This window comes from Neospora caninum, chromosome IX (genome assembly GCF_000208865.1).
Source record: "Neospora caninum Liverpool complete genome, chromosome IX".
Taxonomy (NCBI): domain Eukaryota; phylum Apicomplexa; class Conoidasida; order Eucoccidiorida; family Sarcocystidae; genus Neospora; species Neospora caninum.
Window position 1 is genome coordinate 5,160,978 of NC_018390.1, and position 16,817 is coordinate 5,177,794.

The 16,817-nt window shown below is 55.7% G+C and overlaps 1 protein-coding gene across 1 annotated transcript; it reads right to left on the reverse strand.

Annotated features, from left to right (window-relative positions):
* Positions 1-939: 939 nt before the first annotated feature.
* NCLIV_044540 (putative structural maintenance of chromosome domain-containing protein) lies at positions 940-16,285 on the reverse strand (the record flags this gene model as incomplete). The annotated part of the gene is made up of 28 exons (XM_003881376.1): positions 940-1,159; positions 1,445-1,685; positions 1,823-2,280; positions 2,501-2,687; positions 3,308-3,368; positions 3,822-3,951; positions 4,350-4,474; positions 5,103-5,150; positions 5,567-5,665; positions 5,896-6,097; positions 6,602-6,697; positions 7,415-7,518; positions 7,741-7,822; positions 8,159-8,321; positions 8,647-8,824; positions 9,577-9,930; positions 10,249-10,463; positions 10,769-10,871; positions 11,287-11,409; positions 11,683-11,922; positions 12,140-12,222; positions 12,766-13,101; positions 13,370-13,692; positions 13,992-14,036; positions 14,260-14,339; positions 14,992-15,066; positions 15,490-15,590; positions 16,198-16,285. The coding sequence occupies 28 exons, from the start codon at positions 16,283-16,285 to the stop codon at positions 940-942; spliced, it is 4,560 nt and encodes a 1,519-aa protein (XP_003881425.1).
* Between the last annotated feature and the right edge of the window lie 532 nt (positions 16,286-16,817).

Genomic DNA, 16,817 nt, shown 5'->3' on the forward strand with positions numbered 1-16,817 from the left:
TTTCCACATCCTACCCGTCTTCATGTTTGCATGGAAGCTGGAGACATTAGCACTGCTGGTTATCTAAGCATAGAACCAATCCGGTAGTAAGACAGTTAAAATAGCAGCTAATATACCATGTGAGATGTGTAAGTCGCTTGTGGAATAAAACACTACCTTAACAACGCAAGAAATTCACACCGTATACCAAATACTAACCCATCCACTGACTACTTTTGGAGTCATTAATTGTTGACGAATCAACATTCGGGTATTTTTAAAGCTCGAGTCTCCGGTAATAAACCTAGTGTAATACGGGACGACAGAAATACTGACAAACCACCGGTTTTCAATGGTATTCCTTTTACCGCCACAGAAAATGCTAGACCGTACTGTTCAGGTACGAGATATACAGACGGGTGTGATGCTAAGGAGCACAGCGCGTGCTGGACACCTTTTATAGCCTCTTCACTGCCTCGTGCTCACGACGCGACACGCGACGCGACGCGGCAGCCACACACAGCGTTCTTAGAAACACAAATCCGGTAACCTAAAGACCTGACTCTTGCCGCAGAGAGGGCATCGGGAACCCCCCAAACGGCACTAAAGAATCTCGCCGAGACGTTCGCCCCCCATTTTGCCAAGACGCGTCCCGGCTCAACTGACGCAAACCCCTGTACATGCTGCATTCCTTTTGAGCGTCAGCGCCCTCAGCGTCCCAACAGCAGAATCCGCAAAAAAGGCAGAAATCTGCAGGTCGCGGCAGGAGACCAGCGGCACGAGCAGCGTCGCCAGTTGAAAAAGCGACGCATGGCACTCCACGCTAGGCGCTACCAACTCTCGTGGTCTGTGCCGATCGCCTGACGTTTGCTCTACCGTTTTCTCCGCGTCCTGCCAAGGCTCGCGGTTCCCTTCCCTCTCCTCCGCCTCGCGCGAATCGTCCGCGTGATGCCCGGGCTTTTAGTGCGCTGGGAGCGCCGGAAACGCTAGAGGCGGGCCGCGCAGTCTTGCGTTTTCTCTGTCCATCCGGCTCCTCGCGTCGTCGTGCAAGGCCATCTCCTCTCCCTGGTGCTCTTGCAGGATTTCCATCGCAGCCCTCAAGTCAATTTCTTCGACGTACGAAACGCGGTTCTCTTGACTGATGTGGAAGAGGGAGTCCGCAGGAGAAAGCAGTTCAGGCCTGCACACACACAGAGATCCGAGAAAAGAAGTTCAGGGAAAAAGAGGCCAAGCACGACGACGAATCAGGGACTCGAGACGTGATAAAGAGAGGCAGGCAGTGTGGAGACACACGCGGCTCAATTGTCGCCTCGCGGCCATCAGCCCTTGGGCCGACATACGCCATCTCTCTCTCCCGGCACAGGGCCTTCCGCTATTTTGAGAGGCCGCAGACACGGGAGCAAAAACTGAAACGGTTTCGGCCACACGAAACGACCCGACGGAAAAGAAAGGTGCCTGTCCTCACCTGAAGGTGGTGAGAATAACCTGGGAAATCCTCCGACGAGCGGTCTGGGCCAGCGCCTGGGCAGCCGCGCGTCGGTGACTCTCGTCCAGGGCGGCGTCGACTTCGTCGAGGAGAAGGACACCCCCCGGCGTCTCCTTGATGTCTTCATCAGACGCGTCGGAAGACGTGGAGGTCGACAGGCAGCACGAGACGCGCTGGAGAGCCAGGAGGAGCGCGAGGGAGACAAGCGACTTCTGACCGCCTGGCAGCACACGCAAAAAGTGGAGTGAGGGCCGTGAGGCGTATGGTCCTGGAAACGTCTTCCTCGCTCAGTTGAATGCAGCAGACGTGAATGAAGATGCGCAGTCTCGGTGCGCCTGGGCGTTTTCTTAGTCTAACCTGAGAGTTGGTTCACGCCGTGAGTTCTGCCGTCTTTCTCCCTTCTTCCGTCTCCGTTCTCATGCGCGAGACGGCGCTTCCCTTTCGCGTCAAGGTCGCTGCGCGTCGACGAGGCAGCCAGGACTCCCGCGTCGGAGAAAGCCGCTCGAATGTCCACGCCAATGAGCGAAGAGCCTGCCTCGTCGTCTTGCCTTTCGTCCTCGCCTTTCCGCGCCTTCGAGCTCTCCACCTCGTCTCCGCTCTCTCTGCCGCCTCTCGCTTGTCGGTTGCCTTCGCCGCCTTGCGAATCTGCGCTCCGGCGCGCGCGGCTCGGCGCCCCCACAGCCTGTCCGTTCTTCTCGTCCCTGGCCTTCCTACTGGTGGCATCGTCTTCGAAGCATCCGCTGTTGCTGTCGGGCAACAGCGCATGCTGGAGAATCTGAGGCAAAATACCGACACCGGGAGGCAGAACGCAGAGGCTGAAAGAGACGAAAAACGGGAAAATGGAAGAACACAGGGCGAGACGGAAACGGAGAGGAAGCCGGAAGACGCGCCTTTAGCGCGCCTCAATTTCCCATTCCACTTCCCTGCCTCTTTCCGTCCACCGAGCGTCTCGCCCGATCTTCGCAGGCTCCGTTTCCTTTCCCCGTTCTTCTGCGGTCCCCTGCCGATCCGCTGTACCCTTTTCTTCGCTCGGACCTCACCATTTCCGCCCGACCGCCCGGGACCAGCGTCGAGAAGATCTTCTGAAACTCTTCATTCACGCGGTGGAAGGAAGCAAGAACTGCCTTCTTCTTCCGCCGGACCAAGATATGCAACTGCTCGCGGATGGCGTCTTGAGTGTCGCGCTGTCGACTCTCTCGCTGCTGGAGAGCCGTGAAGTCATCTGTTTACCACGGGGAAGAAGAACAGAACACACAGGCGCACTTAGGACCGGACCAAACGAAGTCTGCGAGACGCGGGCGTGGCGAATCGCGAGAACACCCGGAAAACACAGCAGGCGGACCCGAGAAAGAAGAGCCGCCGACGCTGAGACGCCGTGGCCATGAAGCGACCGGCAAAAACGGAAAGTGTGTGAATGGAGGAAAGCGCATGGTCACACAATTACGAGACATTGGAGAAGTCTCTTTAGAAAACCGACGAAGCAAATACGCGACATCAGAAAGCGGAACACGAAAGCGACGGCGAAAGCAACGCACGCATTACACACGCCTATTGGATCCGCCGGAAGCTCTATCAGGGACCGCCCGCGCAGTGCCACGTGCCCAGTAACTACTGACTTGCCTACTGTCCACTACGGACCTTATACCTCGCTCTTCTTCGAGGAAGCCAAAACTGTGTCTACACCCGAGTTTCTTAATCCACGCCCATGCCCGTGCTCATGTGCATGCGGTTGTGGGGCTGAAAAAGATCTGGGCCATTGTACAGGGAACGAAAACCTCAGAGCCAGGAGTACTTCAAGAGTGGTTTCTCGTGAGGCGGAGTGGAAGCTCGCCTTCGCCGTACCTTGGAGGTTCGCGAACTGGTCGACGGCCCGCCGATTCACGTGTGAATACGCCTCGAGTTTCTGAAAAGAAAGCGAGAGAAGGAACGCGCGAATTCTCTGAACGGGTATCTGGGATTCGCTGAGTTCAGCACGACAGCTTCGACGCAAATCGTCTTCCAAAAACAGACTCGGCGCCGGAAAGCCGAGAAGGCCACGGGCGCAGAAACCGACCGCACAGGCCTAACGTTTTCGCTACGTGAAAGGACAGAGAGCAGACAAGGGAACGACTCCCCGTTCCACGCTATAAAAGCGGATTCCTAGGTTGATACAAAGTGCCTTTTTAAGGAGAGCCACGCCCTCCAGAAAAAGAAAGATGGGCAGAGAGAAAAGAGACGCCCCGTGTGAACCGCTCGGGCATGCCTCTCGATCTGCTTTGCAGCCAGCGCTACTAGCTCTTTCTCTTTCTCCGGGCGTTGCTCCCTTTCGTCTCTGTCTCTCGGTTCCCCTCTGTCCCTAACCGTGGCGTTCACTTACTTTTTTGACGGCACTGAGCTTGGACGTCAATTCGCGAGAAGAGACCAGTCGTAAGTCCGCGACGTCAGGCGCCGCGGCCGCCGCCGCGCCGGTTGTGGCCAAGAGTGCTTCAGCGTCGTCTTTTGCTCGTCTAAACAAAAACACGAAGCAACGAGACAGCGATGGAGCGACATGCACTGAAATGCACTCGACGGACTGCCTCTCAGCCCTACGAGACCGCTCTCTCTTCACAATATATCTGTATCTATCTACATATATAAATAAATAAATATATAATAAATAAATATATATGTATATATATATATATATATACATACATATGCACCTAGGCAGCCACATGCGTGTAGACGTATGTGCATGTGTGCATGTGCGTTGGAATCGTTGATACGTGACGATGCACACACACACGGCGACAGTGACAGATTCCAAAATGTGTGGCGAGATCGATGGTGTTTTGCACTTGTCGGTAATGCATCTTATCTCTATGAATTCTTGCGTGCACTGACAGCGGAGTGTGCGATGTCTCACTGGGCACTTTCCGCCGCGCGCTTGCTCATTTGGAGACTCTTGAGGGCGTCGTCGATCTGCGCGACTATGCCCTGGCGTTGCTTCTCTGCCAGCGTCAGCTCGCCTTCCTTCTCTTCGAGCTCTTCCTGCAAAAAACAGAGGCCAGGCGCTCACTGCGGCTCACCGACGAGGGGACTTGAATTTCGTATGAACACGTACTGTACTTGAACAAAAATTTGAAACATCCCTTATATTTCCGCTCGGCGCTTCGTCGCTCTCTGCTTGAACGCCTTCCGGCGTCAACGAGCCGTCCAGCCCTGAAGTGGCCTCAAAGGGCGCTTTTCATCGAGAAGATTTCTTGGGTTTTCTGAGGCTTCGCTCGCCCAGGCGGAGGAAGAAAAACGAGCAAGGAAAACAGACACGGAGACAGACGGAGACGCCCCCCCGACGCAGCGGGAGAGAAAGAGAGAAAGAGAGGAAGAGGAAAAGGGAGATAGAGAAAAAGCGAGAGAGAAAGAGAGAGAGGACAGAGACAGACAGCGAAAGAGAAAGAGAGGAAGAGAGGAAGAGAGAAAGATGAAACGGGAGATACGCAGGGAAGGACAAGCAGGGAAGAGAGAGTTCGAGGCGAAGGGAACGGCAGACGGCGACGCAGCGAAGGGAGAAAAAAGATTGAAAAGTGAGTTCCCGGGGGATGACTGCAGCCGTCGGCGCAAAGCAAAGTTCGAGACGCGCGTGAGGGGTTGCGAGAAACGCATTTGTTTGCTTTCCTACCTCAAGAATACGCAGGCGGCGCCCACACTTGCGGCCAACTTCTTCCTCCTGAAGCGCAACAAAGCGCAAGAATCCGTGGGGCATGAAGCAGACGCCAGAAGACGTCAAAAGCCCGAAAACACGAGACACAAAAGAGGAAACACAAATGGGCCACACACACGCACATGGGACACACACACACGAATGGGTACGCACCAACGGGAAACAGGTGACAGTGCATACATGAGGACACGAATCCATACATCTGCACATCGCTGTATACCAGTACATATATATATATATATATATATATATATATATATATATATATATTGGTATGTGTAGCAGAAGGTACACAAGAGATGTGTGGATGAACTACATCTCGGGGTCTGGGTCTCTTCCTCGAGAAGGGCAGGGGGTCGCGCGGCGTCTGAACGATGTGTGGGCTGCCTGGGAAAGGCGCGATTTTGCAGAACTTGTCGCACCTGAAGCATGCGCCGACTGACTGCCGCCAGTTGCTCCTCCACCTCTTTCCGTCTTTCCTGAGCCTCCGACGTGCGGCCGCGCGCCGATTCTCGCTCGAGCTGAAAAGCGCCCCGCGCGAATTCAGAGACAACAATGAACCCTTCGGAATGGGAGGTGGGAAAGCCAGCAGAACGACACGATACACGGCACACGGAGCGACAGTGCGAGGCCGACGCAGCCGCCCCCGCAGAGCCGATGCCACGCACTTCATCCACTCGACAAGACGGGCGATAACACGCTTCAGTTTGGTAGTCTCCTGATGTTCGTCTGTACGCATGCCTTGCCTCACCCTTTCAATTTGTTTTCTCAGGTGGAAGTCGATTTCCGAGGAAGCCTCGCGAACGGCTCTCTCCTTGTGTTCGGCCTCGTCCTTCAGCAGAGCCATCTCCTTCTCGAGGGCGCGAATCTCTGCGGGTAAACGCGCTGCCTCTTGCTCCTCGGCCGCCGAGAGACCCGACGTAGTGTCTGGCGAGACGCTTTCGCGACGAAGGCTGAGAAAAGCAGAGGTCGAGGGGACGACGCATTCTCGGAGGAAGAAACGGAAAAGGCAAAGATCCAAGCTTTCGTGCGGCTTCTCGACTCCGCCACCCACGCCGCCGCACTACGCGACGCGCAGCTTGTTGGCGAGTTGCCGAAAATAGAGCGAGAAGAAAAGTACTCTTGACGCAACGGCTGTGTCTTTCTAGTGGCCGAAATAGAGTACATGCACAGTGCGTGTCCTCGCGCTCTGTTTTTCGTTCCCTACTTCAATCTACCTTCCTCTCAATTCGCTGTACGAAGAGGCCGTTGCTCCAGCGGCCTTGCTTGTAAGGCCCTTCCGGTCGACCTTTTCCGGTCTTGTGTCTCCCTCGTTTCTGAGTGAAATTTCCCTTTTCCGGTCTTGTGTCTCCCTCGTTTCTGAGTGAAATTTCCCGTTGCTGTTGTCCAGGAAACGGAGTCGCTTCTCTCTGTTTTACAAACCCTTTCTTTCTTTGGCTGATCCTTTCGCTTCTCACTTTTGAATCAGAGTCTTGATTCCGTGCACGCGCTGGGAGGCCTGGCGAGCTCCTTCTTCGACCGCTGCGAGGAGGCCTTGTGTCGCTCGGAGCCGACTGAGAAAAGGCGCGCGGCACATGCGGAACGACATGAACGACAGCCGCAAGCGAGAGGCCGCCAGAGTGAGGGACACACTGCCCAACAACGTCGGGAGGCGAATTCAGAGAAACGAAAACAGCCAGGCGAGGAACAAAAAATAAAGCAAGGAGAGCAGCGGGGAAGGAAACGACGCGGGCGAAGGAAAGGAGGCAGCGCGAAGAGGCCCAGAAAACAACGCAAGACGACACGAGCAGGAGAGGCGGGAAGAAGGGAAGCGAGACACGAATAGGAGAGTAGACCAAACTGATTTTAGTGCTGCAAGAAACCCGAGCAATGGCGGGGAAGCAGCGGCGACTTCGCGATTCAGGCACTCCCCCCCCCCCCTCCCCCCGTGAAACACCATCCATTTGCGGTCTCTCTGCGGCTTTGCCGGTTCGAAGCCTTTGTTTTCTTTCGTGTCCGGACCGAGGCAAGCTTGCTACACAAGACATCGAAACAAGCACTGTAGAGACCAAGAACCGAGCGTCAAGCCATCCCAGCACCACCACACTCCAAGACACTACGCGCGCTTCCCTGCAGACCCCCAGGTTCCCCTGTCTGTAGATCCAGACTGCCTTCTTCGCGTCTGGCTCTTCGCCCCTTCGCTCCGCCTACAGCATGTCGCCTCTTTTCTGCGCGCTTCGCCTTCTCCGTTTCGTTCCCCTCCGTTTCCGCTCGCAAAGCTTCTCGCTCACCTCTCCGCTTGTTGCCTGCTAGCCACGGCCTCCTCCAGCGTCGCGTGGCAACGCGCCCGCGCTTCACAGAGGATCTGCTCCCTCTCGATGAAGGCATCATGTCGCTGCAGCCGCGCGAAAGCGAGAGGACATCCACGAGCGCGTCAAGACGGCACCAAAAGAGGCCCACGGTCACACGCAAACTGGCATGAGCGCCTCCGTGTTTCTCTCTCGGCCTGCCGAGAAGGCTGAGGTGCACGAAACCACGCAGCTCGACGGAGACGCCAGGGTCGATGCGAGAGAGGCCGACTGCCCACAGAAAGCGACAGAGAGAAAGCAAAACTCACCCCTTCGACTTCTGCGACGCGCTTTCGCTTCTCCTCGATTTGCCGCGCAAGCCGTTCGAGCTGGTCCTTTCTCTGCCGCAAACTGCATGCGCACACGAGAGACGCCCGGACAGCTTGCGAGAGAGCGGGAAACGGAGACAGAGAAAAGGCGGGCGAGACGGAGGCGCGAGGGGACAGACGGACGGAGCAAAGGAGGGACAGGAAGGTTCTCGCGTTTGGGCACCACGGACACAGCGTGCAGAGGTCAGCAGATATCGTTCCCGACGATGAATGCCACAGAGCCACGAACACAAGCCGGCGAGCGTCGAAAACCCTTCGCGAGTTCTGCGTCTCGTCCTCCTTCGTCCCGTGTGCCCCGTCCCTCGTCAGACGCGAGGACGGATCCTGTCGTTTTTTGCCGTGTCTCCGTTTGTCTTACTTGCGATAGGCCTGGAGTTTCCCACAAGGAGGCTGAGAGCTCCACAGGTCCCGACCGTGATTGTCTTCTGGAGCCGACGCAAGGAAAGGCGCCAGGACGCCGCCGCCTCGGACGACTCCAGAGGCAAACGCGACGTCGCCATCCACAGTGACGCAGTCGAGGCCTGGAAATCAAAGAGAGGAGACAAACACGACACACAAAAGTGGAAGACGGAAACACAGGGGGCGAGAGGGAGAACAAGGGAAAAACCAGGAGAACGGGAGGCGGAAGCGGAGAGACAAGACCGAGGGCGAACGCGATGTGGCAGGGAGGAGACACACTCCGAGGGCGAGGGGGTAGAGACAAAAGTGGAGACTGCTGCCTTCGAGGGGGACACGACCGTGTTTTAAAGGGAGACACACACGACTGCTTCATATGTCAGCGTGCTTTTGCAGTTCTTCCACTTTCCCCATTCTGTGGTTAATTGAGTCACCGCCGCGTTTTCGCACCTTTGTCGTGAAGGCTGGGGACTAGCCCGTCGTCCGTCGCCGCGAGAGAAGGCACCAAAACCGCGCGTCCCAAGACACTCCGAAGATAAGCCGACACCAACTCGGTGGGGCCATCCCCGCGTGGTTCATCGTCGGAGCATGACGCAGAGGACGAAGAAGGGAACTGAATGTCCACGCACTGGCGAAAGAACAGAAACAGCAGAAGGGGAAGGAATTCGAAAAGAGGGAGGAGATGGCGGAGAGAGATAGAGGCGGGAAGGAATAAAGGAGAAAGGAGTGCAGGGAGAAAAGAGTATAGAAGCGGCGAGAAAGGGAGGAAGAGATAGAGACTAAGACGAATCGAGACACGAGGACCGAGAGCCGAGGAAGAAGAGGAAGGCGGGGAGAGGACGAAGAAGACTCAGAAGATAGACGAGGACCAAGCGGGAAGACCGAAAACAGAGAAGCGGACGAAGAGTTGCAATGAAGAGAACAAACGAGTAGTCTGGAGTGCCGAGGGACAGCGGAACGGAAACACCTTGAGACGGCATCGCCCGTGCAAAGAAACGCGAGTTCGCCAACCGTTTCAGCACGTTTTGGTGTGTGAGCCTTTCTCTCGGCCCTTGCCGTCTGTACGTGGCTCTGTTCTTTCGTCGCGCTCCGCGTCGTCCCTTCCGTTTTCCGTTTCTCGGAGCAGTTCCCGAAACCCTCTTTTCCTGTTGTGTGCGCCGCCGAGCCCACCGGTCGTCGTCAGCCGGCGCTCCTCGGGCCTTTTCGTTTCCGCGCCTGGACCGCGGCGACTTGCCTCATCCCCATCCGTTTCTACTTCTCTTCCACTAAACACCTTGTGTGAGGTCCTAACAACCCTACGCAGGTATCCGCATCAGCCGTGGCTGTCTCCCCCACTCCTTAGGTTGGGGCGTGGTTTGACGTTTTTGCCGCTCTCCTTACCTCGACGACGGGCATGCATTTGCCTTCTTCTGCGAGTGTGCGAATCCACTTCCGTCGCGCTTTGCTGCGCGCCTGTTCTTCTTTCTGTCTTTGCACCTGGGCCACTTCCTTCAGGGGCACAACGGTGATGCTGACACTCGGTTTTCCGTCCGACAGGCCTTTCTCTTCGCGTCGCCGCTCGTCCCCTTCGTTATCCCGGCTTCTTCGGCCGAACAAGGAGGACGCGCACGACCGCGTCTTGCGATTTTTCAAGAACGTCAAAAGCTCCTCGGCGGCGCGCGTGTCCGGAACCACAAACGCCGTCAGTGCGTGCGCGGCAACGGCCTCGACGGCCCGCCGGTACTCCGAGGCGACCTACAGAGACAGCGAGGAGAGCGAAACGCGAAAAGAAAGGCGATGCATCCGCGACACACACACCCAGAGACGCGAACGCAAAAAACGAGAAAAAACATCGAAAGACAAACAGATCAATCTACCAAAGTGACAGAGAGACGGATATCCATATACCCAGCTGCGAAACACAAATGTACATCCACACACATGTATACCTACATATGTATACATCTATGTATTTGTGTAGAGAGCTGTTATTCCTTAACGTAGTTCACGTGTTTGTTTTTTATTCGGTTTTGGGCTGCCTGTGTACGCCCACGAAGGCCCCCGCTGACTGACGTCGATGAAATCGAGGAGCATGCCTGCGGGCACTGGGAGCGCTGAAGTCTCCTCGCCACTGTTCTCCCCAGCCGAAGGCCCAGAGCCGGGGGCGTGCGACGCCTCCTGGGGAGAATCCTCCGGCGGGCGACCAGCCCATCCCCTGCTGCGCGCAAAGGCAAGCGCGGCCTGCAAACCTTCGCGGACATCCGTCCGGAACTGGTGCCAAAAGCGATCTGCATGCACACGAAAGCCGAGAGCGCGACGTGAGAGACAAGCGACAAAAGGGGGAAAAGGCCGAGGAATCGGTGGGGGCGACAGCCAAGAGACACACGAAAGCCACACAGGACGCGCGGAGGAAAGACAGAAGAACAGAAATCGAAGAGGAAACAGAGAGGCCAAGACATGGCGAAGGCGCAGAGATGCATGCGAAGGCGAAAGAAGAAAGCAGACGACAGGCAGGCCCAACAGATCGGGTGTGTGACTCGGAGGGGCAAAGCGAATAGGACTTGTACCTCGCCAACGGCGACCGACCGCGCACCTTCCGAACTCTCCAGAGCGTCTTTCGCCACTGTGTGCTCCTGAAGCAACTCGCCCAGCTGAGCCTGCTGCGTGCGAAGCTCCTCCAGCGCTTCCTCAAAGGCCTAGAAAGACACACACAACAGTCGCTCCACGTTTCCTCCCTTTGGCACGCACTCTCCCTGACCCGATTAGTTCTGTCGTCAAACATATGCATATATATACATACATATATATACAGAAACACATTGATTGACGGATAGGTTGATTGATAGATAGACACATAGATAGATCTAGACAGATACACTTGCAAAGATGCATGCTTATCTGGTTATCTGACTCCATAGTGTATAGGTGTCAGTCCAGGGTGTGCGTCGTGTTCGGATTTCGTGGTTCTTCAGTATCCACCTGTGTAAGTGTGTGTGTGTGTGTGTGTATTCAGACGTGTGTGTGCCTATTTGAGTCGCCTGGTAGATCTATCGGATCGTCTTCTGTTTTCGCCTCTCCTCAATTGTCAGCTTCGCGTGCCTTTGCTCCCACCTTGCTGAGCTCTCGCTGCGCGGCTTCTGTCTCCCTCAGCTCCTGGCCGGCTCTCGCCTGCGCCTGCTGGGAAGCGTCGCGTTCTGCTTCAAGTTCTGTTCTCTCGTGCGTTAACGCTTCGATCTGAAAGGGACACAGGAGAACGGGACACCACCGCAGAACAGGGGAGTCATGAGTCGACAAAGCGGCAGAGCCGGCGAGGCCGCATTGCCGCGCCGCATGCAGACAAACAAGGCGACGAGGGACAGCCGACACACAGCCTGCTAAACGCGCGATCGCCTCCTGCCCCTATCGCTCCTTCTGCGTGATTCCGAGACGAAAAAAAGGCGCCAGTCCGTACCTCTTCACGCCCCGCTCTCGCGCTCGGGCGGTCGCTTGTCTCTGGCTGAGCCTCACCTTCGCTTTGAACGTTTTGATCATTTCTGTCTCCTCTTTGCCGAGGTGTTCGGCCTGCTGGATCTCGCGTTGCACGTCGGCGTCGGAACAGAACGGCGTCTCCTTTGCTCCTCCGGCAGGCCCCGTCGGTTTGCGTTTCCGAGACGAATCCCGCCGTGCGTCGCATGAAGTCGCCTCGCCTCCGAGGCGCGCGGCGAGGATGCCACGCCTGCACTGCAAGGTGGTCAGCCGCTGCTGCGCCTGCAGACCACACAACGACGAGACGGCCAAGAGGAAAGCGAACACAAAAAAGTGAGAAAAGAAGAACGGGAGGCAAGAAGGAAGAATGAGAGAAACAAGCGGAAAGACTCGTGGCCTGGAACACGAATGAAGAGCACGAGGAGGGACGGTGCGCAAAACGAAAAGGATGAGCAAAGAGAGGCTTGGAAAGCGCATGCTAGAGAGGAGACTGGCCCACCTTTTGGAGTCGCTCTTGGGTCTCTTGATACTTTTTCTGGGTCGCCTCGAGAGACGGGCGAAGTTCGTCTGTGAGCTTGGTTTCTGAAGATGTCGGAGCAAGGAAACAAGACATCCGTTCACGCACCACTGTCCCTGTCCGCTTGCTTTAGGCTCCGCTACACATACATGCCTCTTGCGGACGCGACTGTTTTTCCTCTTTGTCTTCGTCTCGCTTCACGCCCGCCTTTTCACGGCCCTGGAGCACTTCCGTGTGTACCGCCAGAGGCGTCTTCTACCCAGGCGCGAAACTTCCGTTCCCGTTCTTCCACTCTCTCTGCTTGCTCCGCAGCGTTTCGCCTCTCGGCTACCTCGAGAGACGACCGCCCCGCCTCCCTTTTTTTGTCCTTGGCTTCTCATCGTCTTCCCGTCTCTTCATTCGCGGATCAACAGCCACGTCACGCAGGCACATGAACCTCCGCTGCCCCATGCTGCTGGCTCTTCTCTCCGCGCACGCGTCTCTCCGTATACGTAACGCCTCGCATCCTCGCGCGAGGTGCTCGTGTCTTCTGTTGACCGTGTTTCCTTCCCGTCCATGCGGGCTCTTCTGGTCCTTGTTCCGTCTGCGCTGCTGTCTCCCGGACTTACCCGCGACTTGCAGCTGCGCCGTCAGTTGCTGGAGCTGCTCCTCGCGCTCCCCGTCGCCTTTCGCCGCTGCGCCTTCCTTCTTCTCCCACAAGTCCACTTCAAGCCTCAGCTTCTCTTCTTCCGCACGCAGTTCCGTTTGCGCATTCGCCGCCTCGTCGCGCACAGCTGCTTGCCGGGCGAGTTGCGTCTTCAGCAGTTCGTGTTGCTTCTCCAGCTCTTCCCGGAGACTCTCAGCGCCTTCCAAGCGCTCCTCGAGAGCTTCAATCCGCGTCATCTGCTCCGCGCACGACCGCGCATGCGTCTCCAGACAGCTCGAGGCTTCGCGCCACGCCACTTCTGAAGAAGGAATGAAAATATGGGGCCGAGTACCCGCCACACTGAGTCGCGGGACACACGTGGGCGGCGTGACCGAGAGACAAAGAGACCGACAGAGAACACGGAGAGCACGAGAGAGAAAGCGATCACACGGCAGACAGATTCTCACAGCGAGGGAGAGCCCTGTGTCACGAGAACGGCTCGAGGAATGCAAGGATGTCGCTGGTCCCTCTGCCGTCTGTTTCCGTCGCTCTGCTGTCTGCCTTCCTGGCGTCGTGTTTGGTCCTACCAGCGAGAACATAGTCGATTTTCTCTTTCTGCTCCTCGAGGTGGACGCACTCCTTGAGCTCTCGCCTTTCACTCGCCATCTCCGCGAGTTTCTCGCCGATTTCCTTCACCTGCGTCTCGATGCGTCCAGCCTCCGTCGCGCCCACGCGAATGAGCGTCTCGATTTCCCGCGTTTTTGTGTCGAACGACGCCCCCCCGGCGACGTGCTGAATCAGCGCGAGTCGCTCCGCTGCGGACTGAAGCGCGATTTGGACGATCCGCCCTTGTTGAATGAAATAGGCAGTTGACGTCGAGGCGATCGATGCGGCGGGGCCAGCGCGACCTCTGCAAAGGACAAACCGTCCGGAGGAGAGAGAAGGAACCCGAGAAAAAAGAGATGGAAGCACACGAGAAGGACACCACTCGGTCTCAAGGACAGAGAGATTCCAGAGGAAGAGAACGGCAGTCTGGTTGGAGCAGCCAGGCGCCACTCGATGCCACTCCCCTGCTCTCTCGAGGTTTACGGGCGCCAGGCGCTCTTTTTTCTCTTTTCCTGGGCGTGTCGCCTGCTGCCGCTCCCTTCTTTTGCGGGGTAGGCAGGCCGTCTGCTCCCCGCGTTTTCCTCCTCGCTCCGCCTCACTTACCGCGCAAAGCCGGCGCACTCCAGCAGCTGCTGGAGACCAGACTTGCTGCGCAAAAGACAAGAGAGCAGAGACACGCGATTCGGTTTGTCAGCGGACGTGGCGCACGACCTTTCTGGAAACGAAACAGAGGGCTCAAAAACGCGAGGCAACAAGACAGACCACACTGAAGACGCGCAGTACAGTGGACGGAAAGAGGATGGAGAGTTTTCCTGCAGAGGAGGAACGCGAGGGGAAGGAGCACAAGGGAGGGACGCAGTGGAAACAGTACCTGACGCGTTTGCCCTGGACGAAGCTGTCGTCCGTTGTGGCGCTGAAGACCCGGCGAATCTGTACCTCGTCGGCATCGTACTGAAACGGGAGTTTTGAAAAAACAGAGCCAGCCACACGGGACACCGAAGCCTACGCTGAACCAACAGTGAAATGGACTGCAGCCTACGAGCAAACATGAATACCGGTAGATTACCGAAATCCCACACGTCTCTAGCTGTCTTTGGCTGTCTTTAGCTGTCCATTGGGCCTTCCGCCGATTCAAGAGGACAGCCCACAGACGAGGCAGAGTGCTCGATGCGGCGACGCATGGCGGAGGGAGAGTGGGCGACACCCGCTGGGCGAGCTCGGCTGACTGTGCCGTCGAAAGCCACAGATCGGTGAATCGAGGAACGCTCGTTTTTGCATGCAGGGTCAGTGCACAGACTGCCCACGGTCGGCAGCACACACGAGGGGCACAGACATGCCCGCTCCCAACAAAAACTTGAGTGTAGAGAAAGGGTGGGATATATATATATATATATGTATATACAGATATATATATATATATACATATATATATATACATATGCATATACACATGTATATATAAATATATACAAGTATATCTATCTCCGATCGCACCAGTTGGAGAAGAACGCCGCCAGCCTGCGAGCGCACATTGTGTGACACAGGTTTGGCGCAGGACGGAGAGACCACAAACGGAAAAGCCGCGAAGGGAATGTCGGCCTACCATACAGAGCCGTCGATCCGCGTTGGAGAGCAGGACTTCCACAGAACCATCCGGAACGCGTTCGTTTACTCCTTCCTGAGACAGAGAAAAGAGGTGAAGCCGGTTAAAGGCATCAAACCGAGCATGCGGACGGCTGCATGCGTCGACACCTCTGCATGCCGGTGTGCTAATCGCGTGCACTCCTGTCGGAATTCGTCCAAGGGCAAGGCCAGGCAACAGCGACTGCTTGCTTCTGTAAATCTACTGGCATGCACGTGCCGAGAAAGACGGAAACATATAAACAAAGGTTAACAGAGAGACACAGCGATACAGAGAGGTACACGCCTCTTTGCGTGACTCTGTGCCTATATATACATATATATATGTAAACGCATCTGAAAGTGTGCACAGATGTGTCTGATGTGTGTTGTGTTGCGGTATCGATTTACAAGGGCACGTGAGCGCGCCCCTTGGAGTCTTCGGAAGGCGCCGATGAGTCTCCCTTCTTTTGAGACTCACGTGCAAGAGCATGCGCCTCTCCGCCGAGGAATGGCCGCCCTCGCCTAGCGCGAAGGCAATCGCGAGCAAAACGTTCGACTTTCCACTGCCATTGGTCCCGACTGGAGAGAAAACCACAAACGCCAAAAGAGTGACATATAAATAGGCATATACCCGTATATATGGAACTAAATGAATATATATGTAAATATATGAGTATATATTCATGCATATGAATATATATGTAAATACATGAGTATATGAATATATATGTAGATGTATGGATACGTATATATATATATATACATATATATGCAAATACGCATATACATCTATACGCGTATACGAGAAAATATGTGAACTATAAAAGTATATGTAGATGTATATCCTTATATATGGATATATGTTCCACGCATAAATGTTTTTCTGACCCTTTGTCTTGCCCGGTCGCCTCTACAGCGGCAAAGGGTTGTAGATTAAAACCTCGGTTTTACTAGCCCAGTATCTCTCTTTACAACGGAAGGCGTTCGTTGGTTTTCGAAAGACAAAAGGGTAAAGCAGGCGAGACGCGCGAAGAAAAAGTGGAGGGAACAAAGCGCGGACCGTCGAACGAAGCGACCGTGAAAAGGCTACGCTGGAAAGAGCAACCTGGAAGGACGGTACAATATCCCCGAGACGAGACAGCGTCTCTGGTCCACGTCTGTCCTTCATCCGAGTTCTGAGACCTACCAATGCAGTTATAGCCGGGAGAAAACCGGATAGTCGTCGAATGGCGGTATGTGCGGAAACCGCGAATTGTCACCTCCTTGATGTACATACTGACTCTCTCTCGAACTATCCCCGCAAAGGCGCGCCCTGCATTTTCGTCCTCTCTCTGCACAGAGGGGCACAAATGTCTTCTCCGACGTTCCTCCCCTAGTTTCTCTCGGGACGCTTGCCCCGCTGCGCGTACAAGCGAGGCAAAACAAGTGAAGACTACAGGAGAACGAAGAGAAAAGGAAGAGAGAGAACGGAGCGAAGAAGACGCGAGGGAACGAAGAGAAAAGGATGCGCGAGAACGAAGCGAAGAAGACGGGAGAACTGCCGAGAGGCAGCTGAGGGTTGCTCGCGAGAGCTCGTGCGAGGCGAGAAAAGGCAACTCTGCGCGCAAAGAAAACCTTCTGGCTTCAACTAAGAGGCCTGGTTGTCGAATCGACGACTTGTGGTGCACGCCGCAGACGCCCGGAGTCCACAGCTGTGGACATGGAAAAGCGAATGGAAGCAAGACCTATCGGCGAAAACCACACCAACCTATGGACTTTCTCATACAATCGGATACACGGCACATCTACGCACAAGTCGTTTACGTG